General features: G+C 44.2%; 1 protein-coding gene across 2 annotated transcripts in view; it reads left to right on the plus strand.

The window, feature by feature from the left end:
• Nucleotides 1-14,868, plus strand: part of Dnah7 (dynein, axonemal, heavy chain 7) — a 236,519-nt gene that overhangs the window by 170,931 nt on the left and 50,720 nt on the right. For both annotated transcript variants that reach the window (XR_001233192.1, XM_005373280.2), the window contains 3 exons: nucleotides 4,384-4,574; nucleotides 10,116-10,249; nucleotides 10,926-11,261. Coding sequence is in view for 1 of the 2 variants with exons in the window: in XM_005373280.2 (XP_005373337.1) it covers nucleotides 4,384-4,574; nucleotides 10,116-10,249; nucleotides 10,926-11,261 (661 nt within the window). In the remaining variant the exon portion in view is untranslated. The remainder of the gene's footprint in view (nucleotides 1-4,383; nucleotides 4,575-10,115; nucleotides 10,250-10,925; nucleotides 11,262-14,868) is intronic.

Consider the following 14,868-nt stretch of genomic DNA (forward strand, 5'->3'; position numbering starts at 1 on the left):
GATGTCACGCTGTCCAAGCAAAAACCAGGGTGCTTCTGATTTGAGCGAATTGGGGTTATTATTCGTCTTTTAGAATTCATGTCACCTACCGAACTTTGACCAGATAAATGTAAATATTATGAAAATTCAACATAATTAGCTCCGGGAAAAGTTCAACAGGTCGCACTTGCTACGGAAACTAGTACAGTGTGGAAGAATCATAACAAACTTGCCAGTGGTCCTGTAGAAACGTTTTGTGTGCCTATTAATAATGAGTTAGCTATCAAATATTAATTATAATTTTAAATTCTGTTAAGGCAAACATGAAGTGAAAAATCTACCTATAAAATTTTGTGTTTATATAATGGACATCCAGACACAATATTCTGTTCCTTCAACTGGTGGTCTTAAATAGATAACTCTTAAATTGATGTAAATTTATACAAAATTTGGGGTATCATATGGTGTTTCGATATGTATATGTGTTGTGTAATGTTCAAATCACGTAAGTACGTTTCTCTTCTCAAGGATTTATCATTTCTTCATGGTCAAAACATTCCAAAGCCTTTTTTCTAGCTTTTTAAAAAATATCCAGTACAGCATCGCTCTCTCTAGTTACTCCATTGTGGAACGGAGCAGCTGTGTTCTCAGAGGACCCTAAGTGATACAGGACTCACACGAAGAGGGGGACCATAACCTTTATCAAATATTTTGCCTGGTGCTCGCTTAACATCAGGACTGCTTATAGCTCAGTGTAGCAGAAATAGAAAGTACGCGTCACTCACTGACCCCCACGGCCCGGAACACTTGCAGCAGAGGCGGTGGCTCTGGATCCAGACTGTCTGCCTCTGCCATTCGGAGTTTGTTCAGTGACTTAGTTTTCTCATCCAAGTTCTGCCCGTACAGTGTGAGGATGAAGTGAGTTACCGTGTGTTACACACCTAGAGCAGGGTCCGACGAGTGCTTCCGTTACAGGTTCTTCACAGGTGTTTTGTGGTGCTGGGGAGGGAACCAGGGCTCTGCACGCTAGGCACACACCAGCCCGGGCTGCATCCAGCCCTGGGCTTTCAAGCTGAGGTCAAGCCATCGCCCCGCAGTTTATCCGTGGCGTTGTCAGAACAGAGGAGACTTCCTGAAGGAATTGGAGCCTTACATACTTTAAACGATTAAATTCCTTAATTCTACATAGATATTAAAATAATTTCCATGATATAATAAGCAAGTTGGCTGATAATTGACTGTCTGCCATCTGCTTGGCATCCCGGAGATTTCTTCAGTCTCGGTTACATTTCTTGATGGTAAAATTCCATAATGATAACAGAGAAAAGAGCCATAAAGGTGGTCTGTCTTATGTTTCTCAGATTACGGGTGGGAAAGACAGCTAACGTATTTTACCACTGAAATGCAATATGAAAGAATAGAGCATATCAGGCTGCATATAGTACAAAGTAAGGGTAAGCATCATTTCGTGAAAATTTGAAAGTTTTATGTGTGTATTATTTATTGGGTCAAGATTTAACATGTATTTCTTACTTGAAGTTTCATAAAAACTTAAAAACCTTGAAACCCAATAGTAATTCCAAACACTTTATTTTATTAACTAGGCAAGTGAGGTACTAGAGAATGTCAGCGAGACGGCCTAGCTAAGATCGAGCAGCAAGTTAAGAACAGTGCCGAAATAAGCCCCACCCTACTGTGTCGTACAGTGAAGATATTCTTTGGGTTGATTTAACATATATTTTGGAATAAGCTCCTTTTAAAATGACTGCTGCTTTATTTGCCATGCCTCCTAATGTTAATCATTAGAGAAAAGTACAAAGTTTTAATCTCTTACAAAAAAATAACCTGGTGGCAGATGTTAGAGTCATTTTTCTATTTCACCATCAAGGAAAAGAATCAGTTACTGTTGAAATTCTAAAATATAGGTGGCTAAAGACTCCTGCCTCTCAGAAGTTACCTTTGGATGGTGGCTATTTGGGGAAACTGTCTTTTGATTTGTCGTCCTTCCCAGCCGGCCTGGGTTGAGAAGGCAGAGAGAGATTTCTGCCTACTTCACCTACCTGCCTCTGTTTTGATGAAAGCCAAGTCTCTCTTTTCTGTTTTAAATTTTAAGGTAAGGTCCTCTTTGGAAAAAAAAGGCATTCTGCTACTTTTTAAAAAAAGGTTTGAAAGCTAATATTCTAGGAAATGTTAGTATCAGCTAAACCAATGGGTAAAGTCTGCACTGGGTATTAGTCATAACATTATTAATGATAAAGAAATCAATCTGTATAGAAGATCCTTTTAATGACTTTCCATTGAATTGTGAACTGTTGGTAGCCAGCCTCCCGTCATAGCACTTTACTCCCCCCCCGTGTGTGTGTGTGTGTGTGTGTATGTGTGTGAGTATGTGTGTGAGTGTATAACGAATCAAGAATGCAAAACTACCTGTTTAATTTTTCTTTCATTTACATGTTTGTTTGTTCATTCAACCATAAACATTCATTTTGTGACCATCCTGACCAGGCACCGTGGCAGGCATCCCCTCCACAGGAGATACAAATTCCCTTTTGTGGGTGTGACCACTGTTTTGGGATTTCTGACACTTACAACTGAACCTAACTATAAGTAACATGCTCAGAAGTGGAAAAATAGGCAAGAATATTAGCATATCTTCCAGGAAATAAAATAACTTAGCCAAAAAGCAGCTAAAAACATTTTGCTGAAAACACAAACTTTAACATTGTATTTTACGCATCAAACTATAAAAGTCACATATATACTAAATGCTGATAGTGTCACCCAGGCGTTCCGAGGGTGAATTAGGAGTTTGGTTATTTACTAGCTGGTTTAGCTGGTTTTATCTTACCTCCTTGTGCCGGATTCATCTGTAGAACAAGGGAAATAATAGTCCCTGGCTTTTAAAGTTGTGAGTCTGATGGGAAAATCCAACGTCAGCATGATATTCAGCATTTGTAAGCACAGTGATAGGTTGTAAAATTAGGCTTAAAACATACTACAGAACAAATACCCATTGCAACTCTGAGATGAAACATCTTTTGGGGAAAATAGGTTGGTAGTATAAGTAGATTTTTAAATGCTCCTAATACTTCAATGTTAGCTTCTTTTCTAGGTCTTCACCCTAATAAGTAACCAGAAATGACCACAGAGGTTTCTTCCAGAGGATGTTCACTGTAGCATCATTAATAATAATGGAAATTGAAGCCAGCTAAACAAGAGATTAACATATTTAATACTTAGCACTCATACTACTTCGCCATGAAAAATAATCTCTTTATGCAAGCAGAAAATGAAAATGAGTTTTGAAATGATCTGACCTACCTCCTTAGGTCACCGTGTCAGCACTGGCAAAAATTGCTAAGAGCACAATTTTAAGAATTCTTTAGCCAGGAATAACCTTAGGAAGTACAGAACATGTCTGTACTTTTTCTGCAGTCAAGATCCAAATACCCCTCACCCCAGGGCCCCCGATCTCCCTCTTCCCAGCAAGACAGCACCCCTAAAAAGTGCCCCAGCACAAGACTGGCTCTGTAGCATCCCAGCCGTAACGCAAGACCTTCTCTGGCGAGTATGTCAAGAGCCTTAGCATGCTGCTCGCCTTTTCTCCAGGGATTCCTCTCCCAGAACACATCAGAGGATAATACTCCACAGGGGAGGTTTTGCATATTTAGTACATGAAGCAAGAAAATCCCAAATACCTAATGGTAAAAAATGAGAGAAGATGAGTATGTTTACTAGAGTTTTTAATAATGGTAGAATATTTGTGCTATCACGTCAAGCAAAATTGTCAGGGGGTAAAATCTGATACATTGTTTAGTCTCAACTATGCATGAGAAAAGATGAAGAAAAAGCTTGAGAGAGAAAATAGTTCATTCAGTAAGCAATTACCATGCCTATATGGTTTCGTGTCATTTTCTAGCAAACTACAAATGGCATGAATCAATTAAGGGCAATATTTAAGGAGAGAGAGACAGAGTGGGAAAATCTTAGTAGACATAGTTTTCCAAGTTCTTCTTTATACTCTCCTGTATTTTCTAGATGTTTTGCCATGAGCATGAGTTAGTTTTATAGTTAAAGATACAGTAATGGCATAAATAGCCATGCCTGGAAACACGTTCTCTGCTGGGGCACTGCCATCCTGCTTGGATCCATAGTGCCTCCTGGGCAAGGCTGGGTCTACACAGCGGGGCTGGTAGCCTGACTGACTGTTATGGCAGCAGGCGAGGAGACCAGGTTCCCCACTGCCTAAGAATGCAGTACGTTGATGGCATCGTTCCCTATACTTAGAAGACAAAAATACTTTTGTAGATACGTAGGGCCCGAAGCAGCCTGGACGGCTGAGGAGAACCCAGGGGAGTGAATGTTTGTAGCCCGTGCTTACAATTGCTGTCGATCTCACTCCAGTGTTGCTAGAGAATGTTGGAGAAGAGCTGGATCCCATCTTGGAGCCTCTTCTCCTGAAGCAGACCTTCAAGCAGGGCGGGAGTCTGTGCATCCGCCTGGGGGATACCATCATTGAGTACGCGCCCGACTTCCGCTTCTACATCACCACGAAGCTGAGAAACCCTCACTACCTTCCCGAAACCTCCGTCAAGGTGGGTGTCCACAGCGATTGTGTCTTCACCGGTTTTTACTGTCAGTGACTATGTTTTCCTCCTGAGTCACCAGAGGAGCAGAGAAAATTGGATTGTGTCCCTTGTTGTGTTCCTGACATCACTGTGATAATTTCCAAGTGTTGCCTTTGTGTGTGCAGGTAATGAGAGAGCTTTCAGTATGCTGGGGAAAAGCCCGTCAGAGTCTAATGTCTACAACTGATATCATTGAGATTCTCACTGTTAAATGTAGATGACGTAGTCACATTCTTTCTTTGTAGTAAATGCTAATATGCTAATTACTGGAATTGGAGTTTTTGAGCAGGGCTTTTTCTTTCCTTCTCAGACTATGCTTGGTGTTATTTACTTTTATATAATTACTCAGAAGAACTGTTCTCAATCACTGTTCTTCCAAAACACTAAAAACTCCTTCAAAGTCAATTCCCAGCACTTAAAAAAAAAAAAAAAAAAAAAGAAAAAAAAAAAAACCATTTGGAGAAGTCATTGTTCTTAAAAAGCAAAACAAAAAAATCTGTCAGGTATGGTGCCACATGCCTGTAATCCCAGCACTAGGGAGGCTGAGGCAGGAGAATAGTTGTGAGTTCGAGACCAGCATGGGCTACAAAGTGAGCTCAAAACCAGCCTGAGCTGCAGGGCAAGACCCTGTCTCAACACAGACAAAAAATAAATAAATAAAGTTAGCTTAAAGTTTTTGTCCACGACGAAGGTGACTTGATGTGCAGCTGAGCTTCAGGTTTAAGATGACACCTTTTTTCAGGTTTTTATTCCTAATTCTTAGCCCTGGTGGGTACTCAGTAAGTGTGGGGAGGGTGAGCTGGATGAAGGGTGGGTGACAAGAAGTACTGACTGAGATTTTGGAAAGTTACATGCAGAGGAAAAAGTCACTGCGTGAGCTAAATGCTCTCCTTCCCTGGAAATACTTCAGTGAACGCAGGTATCTTTCACAGAGAGGCGGGGACGAGGTCCTATAACTTGTTCCCGCCCAGGGGAATGAACAGCAGGATGGGCTCCAGCAACACAGCCGTGTGGTCAGCGTGACTGGGGCGCAGTACAAACAAAGTGAGCTGCAAGGAGCCCGAGCTCAAGCTGAGGACACACTGGGGCAGTCAGGGTGCCGGGAAGACTTGGGGGAGACGGGGAGTCCTCGAGCTTAGTTTTAAAAACAGAATGTTAAAATATGAAAATCCTTGGCCACCATTTTGAAGTAATTAAAATGCAGTGTGCTGTCTGCACACCTAAAGACCAGCTCTCATTACCTGTGAGAAGAGGGGATACCCGGCGTGGTTAACAGCAGGATGTAAACTCCAGCTCGGTCACGCGCCAGCTGTGGGATTTGAGGAAGGTCACTTAACCCCTCCGTGCCCGGATCGCCTCGACTGTAAGATGGGGTAACAGTGGTCTCCTGGAGTAGGGAGAAGACCGAGGGGGTTCTCCTGTGTGAAACGCTAGAAGGGGTGCGAGGGCTCAGCGGTGAGTGTTAATTACCAGCATGCCTGCGTGGCTTTCACAGATGAATGGAAAGGAAGGAAGCACAGGAGGAAGTGATAAAATCCCAAAGCTGTGTCTGGAAAAGAATGTTTGAATAAATAACGGAAAACCACTTTTACTTTCCAGTAAAATGTGCGAAGATAGCACACATAACCTAAACAGTCCCTTGTTCACAAGCAGCTGGTTACGGCAGAAGCTGTAAAACGCTGAGGGGAGGAGACTGATCCGTGATTGAGCATTGGAAGCCAGAGATCCCTGGAGTATCTTATGGCTTCATTATTTTTAATTGCGGGAATTGATTAAACGGGGATTAGAAAACAGAGTGAGGCAGTTGCTTTCTTTCATTTATGAATTAGAATACTTCCTCGATCCTACTTTTTTACGGTCTTTCCTGTGCCTCTTGCTTTCAAAAGCACCCAGGGAGTGGTAGCACGCTGCTGTAATCCTTTTGAGTCTACATGAAAATAAAACTATGACACTATATTCCTATGATTTTAAGTATTTATTTGTGAATAAACGGCTACAGTTGCAAAATCTCTGTTTCAAAAGATCCAGCGTTAGTAGACTAGGGAGGAGTGCCTTCTGCGGTGGGAGTGCAGTGAAACACAGGTTGTCAGACTCGCCTCGCGGACACCGCGCCCATAGCTTTGGCTTGAAGCACACGACACCTGTGCGCTCACTCCCTCGTACCCCCAGGAGACGCTTCAGTGATCATTCTTCCACAGATAAATGCCGTGGCAGTAGAGAATTATAGAATACATAGTGAGTTTTCCAAATTGCTCAGTTTCAAAAATAGCTTATTATCACATCTAAGTTTATGCTTATGTCCACATGGTCTATACTCAGTGGTGTCTAAGGCCTGCCTGGGGAAAATGAGGGGCAAGCTCAATCCGGTCTACACCTGCCCAAGCAGGGCCTGGCTCCGGGTGGGAGAAGGAAGGTGCATTCTAGGCCTCTGCAGGGTGCTGCTCTACACGTACCGACCCCAAGACAGAAACTTCCTTACAAAGAGCAGAAAATTACTCTGTTCTTGCGGAGGGAGCACTGTCTTCCGTGGTGAAGCAAGAAAACAGAGAATCTCCCAGCCGGAAGCCAGAACTGGAATGCCAAGGATGAACAGATGGAGACTGGAGAGCGAGACAGAATGTCAGGACGGCGTTGCCCGTTCTCAGCTTGGAGGAAGGGGAAACCTGGACCTTGGCTATGCCGGCAGTTGACAAACTGGGCAAAACCCCCTAAGGTGCTGAAGAACTCTCTGAGATTTTAAAAAAACATCTTTACCACCCCCACTTTTGAAACATTTCCTGCTGCTGGGGAAGCATTGCCCGTCCTCAGCGGGAAGGGGGCGGCTGCCTCGGTGGTGCAACTCGTACGTAACACAGGCACATTTGTAGAGGTCTCTCACCCTGAGCTGCTTGGCGAGGCTCTGCTCAGTGTGGCTTGAGTCTAATCTACATGGTTAAGTGTAGGTGTAAGTCTAACCTGTGCGTCCTAGGTTAGCGGAGTGTTGGGCCAGAGCGGCACTGGCGTTGTGCACCCGACCCTGTAGTGAGCCCATGGGTTGCGTGTGGTTGTGGCCCATAGGTTTTTTCGTTTTCTTTTCTACCACTTCTATTTGGAAGTTCTAATGTTTAAAAGATCTAAGATTTCAGTATACCAAGGTGGTATTTCAGGATCTACAATCCAGGTGAGTTGTGCTATTGTTGCAGAAAGCAGAACAAACACGGGAAGAAATGGCACCGAGGAGGTTTAGGACGCAGTTTATTATGCCAGTGGGCTTCTGACTGGGAGCTCTCCCGAAGAGTCAGAACCCTGCCCCTTTGGCTTGTGGGGATTTTAAAGGGAAAGTGAGCGGGGAGGTACAGAGCGGAGGTACAGATTTGGTGCACATGATTGGAGGGTTGGGTGACCTCACGTTGCCGAAGGAGTTACATATCTAGCTCACTTTACAAGGCCATTAGTTAAACAGGCATGCGTTACACAAAGGAAGAAGTGCTCCCTTATGTTTGTTTTTGTTTTGTTTTTTTTTTTTTTTGTTTTTTTTCCGGTACCGGGAACCGAACTCACGACCTTGCGCTTGCCAGGCAAGCGCTTTGCCGCTGAGCTAAATCCCCAGCCCCGCTCCCTTATGTTTGAAGTTACACTGCATGATCATTGGTCACAAAGGCAGCAAAGACAGAGTTTACACAGGGAGAAGTGCTCTGTTATCGGGCCTGCCGGACATGTCCGCTTGGACTTGGTGGGCATCCTGGGCAGGGTTTTATTTAAAGGTTTAATCTTTCCCTTTCACTGTGGATGTGTTGAGAGCTTTTGGACAAGCTGGTCACTGCGTCCAGCTCGGAGCTGTTCTGAGTGTGGAAGGGCTGTCCCACGAAGGAACCTCCTTCCAGCAGGGAAGTGACGCGGCCTGGAGGAGGAGCGTGTTGCCCCGACAGTTAATGGAAACTGTTAAAATTATGATAGTATTCCCAGGGCGGTGCAGCATTTCTGATGACTGGATGTTGAATTCTCGGATCTGTGTGACCAGTAGACAACGTTTCCTTCATTTCTCCGTAGTCTGAGAAGAAAACCCTTGTGTCCACCCCTGTGCTGTCTAGCAGTGGGGTTGTGAGCTGCCCTCGCTCTAACTGGCTTCCTCTGCCCATGCTGTTCCCCTCTCCGGGAGCCACCGTTCGCAGCCCAGCTGCACACTCAGATCCCCGGGCAGCTTTTACAACCCCCACCTCCCCTGGTCCCAGCCAGACCAATTAAGCCAGACTCGGACACCACTGGCTTCTCAGCTCTCCAGGAGATCCCAGGAGCAGCCAAGGCTGCCAGCCTCTGTCTCCTGTCCCCCACTGGCTCCCTACAGGCTGTCCTGTGAGCTTCAGCTCGACGCCCTTTCCTTGGGCGATGCCTCCTGGCTCCCTGAGCTGACTGGATGCCCTTCCTCTGCGCCCCGGGTGCCTCCTGTTTCCCAGTCAGGTGGGTTGCAAGGGAAGAGGGTAGAAGTAGGGCAAACCTTGCAGCCCACGGAGGCATTGCATAGTCGGTGTGCGTGGGATTCTGCAGTCAGTCCAGTGTGGTGAAAACACCCACGAAGGGAGTGGAGTGGGAGGTCTAAGACACAGGTACAGACCTCACCTGGAGATACGGGGCCACACAGAATCACTAAAGCAAGGGTTCCGATGGAAGCCGTACTCAAGATGTTTCATGGGCTTGGGGATCCTTTGGGGGCTGCAGCCGGGAAGTTGCTGTGGTTTATTCCTGGGGGTGTGGAGGGTCCACGCAGGAGGGAAGCAGCAGACTGAGAGGGCTGAGTCATGGAGCATAAATAAACATTTATGAGCAGTGTAGTCTTGAGCGTGCAGACCTTATTCCACGGCTGGAAGAGATTGTGGGAGTAGTGCAGTGACTCGGTTGGTCCTTGCTTTTTAAAAATAGAGACCTGGAACATGTTGACCTATTTGTGGGAAAGAACTAGGAGAGGAAGAATTTAGAGATGTGAGTGACGGAGAGAGATCTGCTTGTAGGAGCAGTTAGACAGCCTCCCAAAGGACACCACGAAAAGGCCAGCTTCTTAGCACACAGTGGTGGCCCATCCTCACATTGTAAAACACTCCGTGAGTGACAAGAGCCCAGAGTTCATTTTTGTCATTGCTCACTGTGTAAGATTTCCTTTATTGGGGCACTGCTAGGGTCCTTAAAATGTAAATTAGCCAGTCCAGTCAATGTGAAGGATTGCTTTCAACCTGATTCTTACTGATTGTAGCATTAAAGTTTTCAATCAGACCATTTTAAAATGAGAATACATTGATCACCAGACAAATCCTTTGAAGTATAACAATTCCAAATGTGACAAACTTGTGGGTTCTTAATCCAACCATCTTGCTCTCCTATATCTCTGATTATCACCACCAGCCTCTAGGAGTTCCACTAGCATGCACACTACTCCAGAGGTGGCCTTTCTTTTAGGGTTAGCGCGTGAGGCATGTGAGCAGAGGTTTTCTCAGCAAAAACCCTGATGCATTTTAAAAATATATTCTTCATGTCCAGGTAACATTATTAAACTTCATGATCACCCCGGAGGGCATGCAAGACCAGCTGCTGGGCATCGTGGTGGCGAGAGAGAGGCCAGACCTTGAGGAAGAAAAGCAAGCGCTGATACTGCAGGGAGCCGAAAACAAAAGGTTTGAAATGTCCTAAAACACAGAATTATCTTCATTGGTTTTGAGATCACTTAGAATGAATTAAAGTACATTTTAAAGACCAACTGTGTTACATTTAATTGGTGTGCCATGTGGGAAAATTCTGGAAGTAAGAAATGACAGTGCTTCTGTCTTAAACTTGGAAAGCTGGGTATTACTGAGTGTGTTTTCATGTGAAGGTTCTTAGACACCGGAAGAACTAGAAAACCTGCCACAAGTCAAGGCGATGTATTTTCAACTCTTCAACCAAGTTTTGGCACAAAAACTTGGGCACTTGCCTGTTTTGCTGGAGAGTGGTGTGAATGGCAGTGTTGTGGCCCACTTCCTACTTATAATATCTACATCATAGATAGGACACGGCTCGAGAAGCTCTGTGAGATTTCAGGAAACAAATGTTCACTCCTAGCTGAGATCCTGGATGGCAGAGGAGAGTGGCCCGCCGTATTTCTCTCTAGGGACCCCACTAATGGTCATTAGAGAAGGAACTGGAGCAGGAAGGCCCATCTTAGTGACATTTGGCAAGATAAGACATTAATTATACGTCACAAATTGATACATTTCTTTAGATTACAGGCTCTTGCTCCTTATAAAAGAACGTGTGCGTGAAGTGATTTTAAATGATTCCCCTTTCTTCTGAGAAAAGTGTGTTTTATTTCAGGCAGTTAAAAGAAATAGAAGACAAGATTTTAGAAGTTCTTTCATCTTCAGAAGGCAATATATTAGAGGATGAAACTGCTATTAAGATATTATCTTCCTCCAAGGCTTTGGCTAATGAGATTTCTCAGAAGCAGGAGGTAGCTGAAGACACGGAGAAAAAGATCGACAACACCCGCATGGGCTACCGCCCTATCGCCGTCCACTCCTCCATCCTCTTCTTCTCCATTGCTGACTTAGCCAACATTGAGCCCATGTACCAGTATTCACTCCTCTGGTTTATTAACCTTTTCATCCTGTCTATTGAGAATTCAGAGAAATCCGAACACTTAGCAGTAAGGTATGTAAAAAAATATTAATTAACACTAAGTAGTTACAGTCTGAAGATCAGTAATTTCTGGCTTCCACTGTTGTTTTTGAATGATGTGAGCATTACAGACACTTACCCAAAATGAACTTGATTAATCACTTTACAGAAATAAACTTGCGTCAGAAATTTAACAGATGTGTCCAAATTTAGTCAGCTGAGACATTGTTTACAGAGATATGGGATCGTGATATAAGTCTCCAAGAAGGAACATTTACCTCTACTGATCCAGCAAAATATGTTAGTGATCAAACGCATGGAAAAAGTAGTCAATACCCAAAAAGAGAGGGCTTGTGCTTTTGAGTTTGCCTGCTCAAAACTGCGTCCTTCACGTTTAGATGTGTACATACAACTTGTCAGGTCTAACGGTAGAAGGCCCCAAGCCTCATTATTACTTGTGGTAACCAAAACCTCTTTTATGTGATACTTATCTATATAAAATACCTCATTCTAGGCGGGCTTGGTGATGCACACCGGTGATCCCGGTGCTCAGGAAACTGAGGCAGGAGGATCACTGTGAGTTCGAGGCTGGCCTAGGCTACAACGTGAATTCAAGGCTAGCCTAGACTAAGAGCCAGACCTTGTCTCAAACAAAACAGAACAACCAAGAGAACCCCAAAACAACTCATTCTACTGTTCGCTATTATAATAAATAATGGGATTAAAACCTTAATAGTAAATCTATGAGGGGATAAAATTCTTTTGATTTGTTATCAGTGAGATAATTTTCAGCTTGGTATTAAAGCATGTTTTTAATAGGCTCCAATGTGAAATTACTTTTTGAAGAAAATTAATAATAACTGCAACTTTTGCCTTTTATCAACTTCTTTTTCATTAAACTTTAGTTTCTTTACTATCCGTATTCATTTGAGGAAACTTCATTGAATAGTTGTCACTCACAGTTCAAAATTATTCTTAGGAAATTCATGACACTAATCTCACTGAAATTGAATTCTTTCCTTTATCAAGGTGAGGACTGAAATTCTTGAGTATTCTTAGACTAAGCAATATTGTGTTCCTATCATTCATCATTTTGCAAGCTTGAATACTAGACTAATAAAAGTACACAGGTGATATGTTGGGCATGGGAAAGGTGATTTCAGGTACTGGCACTTGATAAAGAGAAGGAAAGGGGAGAAATTAAATTCTTAGCACTTATTTCAGCTGATTGCACTGTAGCCATGTAGTAAATAATGTTCTGCTTTTATCACAGTTCTTAAATTCTACCTTGGTTAAAAGAGTAATCACTAGAATGTTGTTCTCTAACTAGTTTTAAATCCAAGTTATTTGCTGGCATCTGGAGAAAAAAATTTCTTTGGTCTGTCATTTAAAGACCTATTTCTGCATGAGATGTAAAAGATAGAACAATTCCCATTCTTTGAACATCTCTTGATCATTTATTTTCTCTTGTTATATCAAATTAGAACTCACCCAAGATAGGGCTTTTGTTTCTTCACAGTTGTAGTATAGAGCCCTGCATTAATCACATTCCCATTGCTAGGGCAAAATAACCGACACCTACAACTTAAAGGAGGAGATGCCCATTTTGGGTCACGATTTTGGTGGGTTCAGTCCATGGTCAGCTGCTCCAGGCATGAATGGCAGGGAAGAGGGCCTGAGGGAGGAAGCTGCTCATGTCACAGTGGCCAGGAAGCAAAGAGGGGAGGAGCAAGGACAAAGGCACACCTTCCAGGCCTGGCCCCAGTGACCCACCTTCAACCAGGCCCGCCTCCCAACAGTGCACTCAGCCATGAAATTCATCAATGGATGAACCCACTGGTGACACAGGCTCCGTGATGCAAGCACTTTTCACAAGCATGAGACTCGCGGGGGGCATCATTTTAGATCTAAACCACCATAAACCCTTTAAGATTTAAAGAAAACCAAATCATTTTTTACCCACATGAGAGATGTGAATGACATCTGGAAATCAAACATGGCTTTTTCTTTGAGTTAAATTCCTTAATTTAGAAACAGTGAGGATCATGTGTATGACTATAGAAACCCAAAGGATAATTCTGGAATCAAAGACTAGAGGAAACAGATTTTAAAGCCTTCATAGAAGTTACTGACAGAGCTGCAGAAGTGTGCAGAAATCGGAACTGTCTCCCGATGGATCTTTGTGAGTGCACCTAGCTCAGGACAGAATGTCGTCAACAGCCTGGGAACCCCCTCGCCTTCCTTTCTAGGCGCCAACTCCCTCCCGGGGGCCCCATCCCTGTTTCAGACCTCAGGTCAGCAGGGTCCCTTGGGGGCTCTGCTGGGTCGAGCCTCTGCTCCCAACACAGTTTGTGAAACTCACGCTTACTGTTCAGGACAGCATGGTGCCCTGTTCACCGTCACTCTTAGACACCTCTCCACTGCATTCCACAGATGGGGCGCATAACTAAACCCTAAATCTTCCCCCAACACAGGAATTCTCTGCAACAGCAGCATAGAGAGAGAGCAGTTTCATTATCGAATGAACATTAAACCAGCATGTGCTGCTCACCACAGGCAGGCAGCAAAGAGGCTGCAGAGCACAAAGGACCCCCGCCCCCCAGAACAGCTGGCAGATGGGACGCCTGGGGTGACCCTGGCTGCTTATCCTAGCTCTACCTGCTCCATCTGTGTGTGCAAATGAGCTCTATCCCGAGGGAAGACTCGATTTCCACACCTGCATGATAGAAGGGGGTTCGAAGCTCAGAGACCCTGCTGGGTGGAGGCCCTCAACCCTTGACCTTTACGTCACAAAGAGACCCACAGCACCCACAGAGGCCTGCCTAGTTTTCCAAAGGATTTACACACATTTCAGAGAGAGGGAGGAAGAGGCACTGGCAGTTGTAGGTTCTCTTACATCAATGCTGTCAGGAAGCAGAGGGAAGGGGAATAGGTCTCCTTATTTTCAGTAGGGGAAGTAAGCTGCTCATTTTTAATGCTTCTCCTAACACTGTGCCCCAAAGTATCCATTCTGCTGTTGAGCATATTTGCTTCCAGTTTGGGGCTATTATGAACTTTTGCTGCCTTCAGCATTCCTGTCTGTGGCCTTTTGTGCAGATGTGTACACATCTATGGCAGCTGCGCATCTGGAAACAGACCTGATGGTTGGAGGGCACGCATACGGCCCCTTCTAGTCCCCACCGCTGAACAGTTTTCCAAAGTGGCTGCACCAAGACAGACTCTTTTAGCCAGCCCTGCCCAACACGTTCACCACGGGGCTGTAATTCGTGTCTCACTGCCAGGCAGTTCTGAACCGTGGGTGGCACATGCACAACGGTGCCATCAGACAGCATGGGGGGTCCCATCAGGGGGTAGCATGGGACAGTCCCAAACCACCCAACGGGACAGTCATGCATGTACCTCCGGTGGTTCAAGCTGATGCAAACGTGTTAATCTTTTTTTTTCTCCAGTGAAATGAGTTTCCAATTAAGAATCCAGCTGCCAGATCAAAAATTTGAGAAAATTTATTCTTATCAGAATGAGAATAGTTTGTTTGCCTACCAATCACTAATAAACATCAGATAACTGCCGAGTTCCCGATTTTGGACTATCACTATACCCAAAGTATAGGAATCACGTGACTATTAATACTAGCCTGCCA

This window comes from Chinchilla lanigera, unplaced genomic scaffold (assembly GCF_000276665.1).
Source record: "Chinchilla lanigera isolate Chin_1 unplaced genomic scaffold, ChiLan1.0 scaffold00002, whole genome shotgun sequence".
Taxonomy (NCBI): Eukaryota; Metazoa; Chordata; class Mammalia; order Rodentia; family Chinchillidae; genus Chinchilla; species Chinchilla lanigera.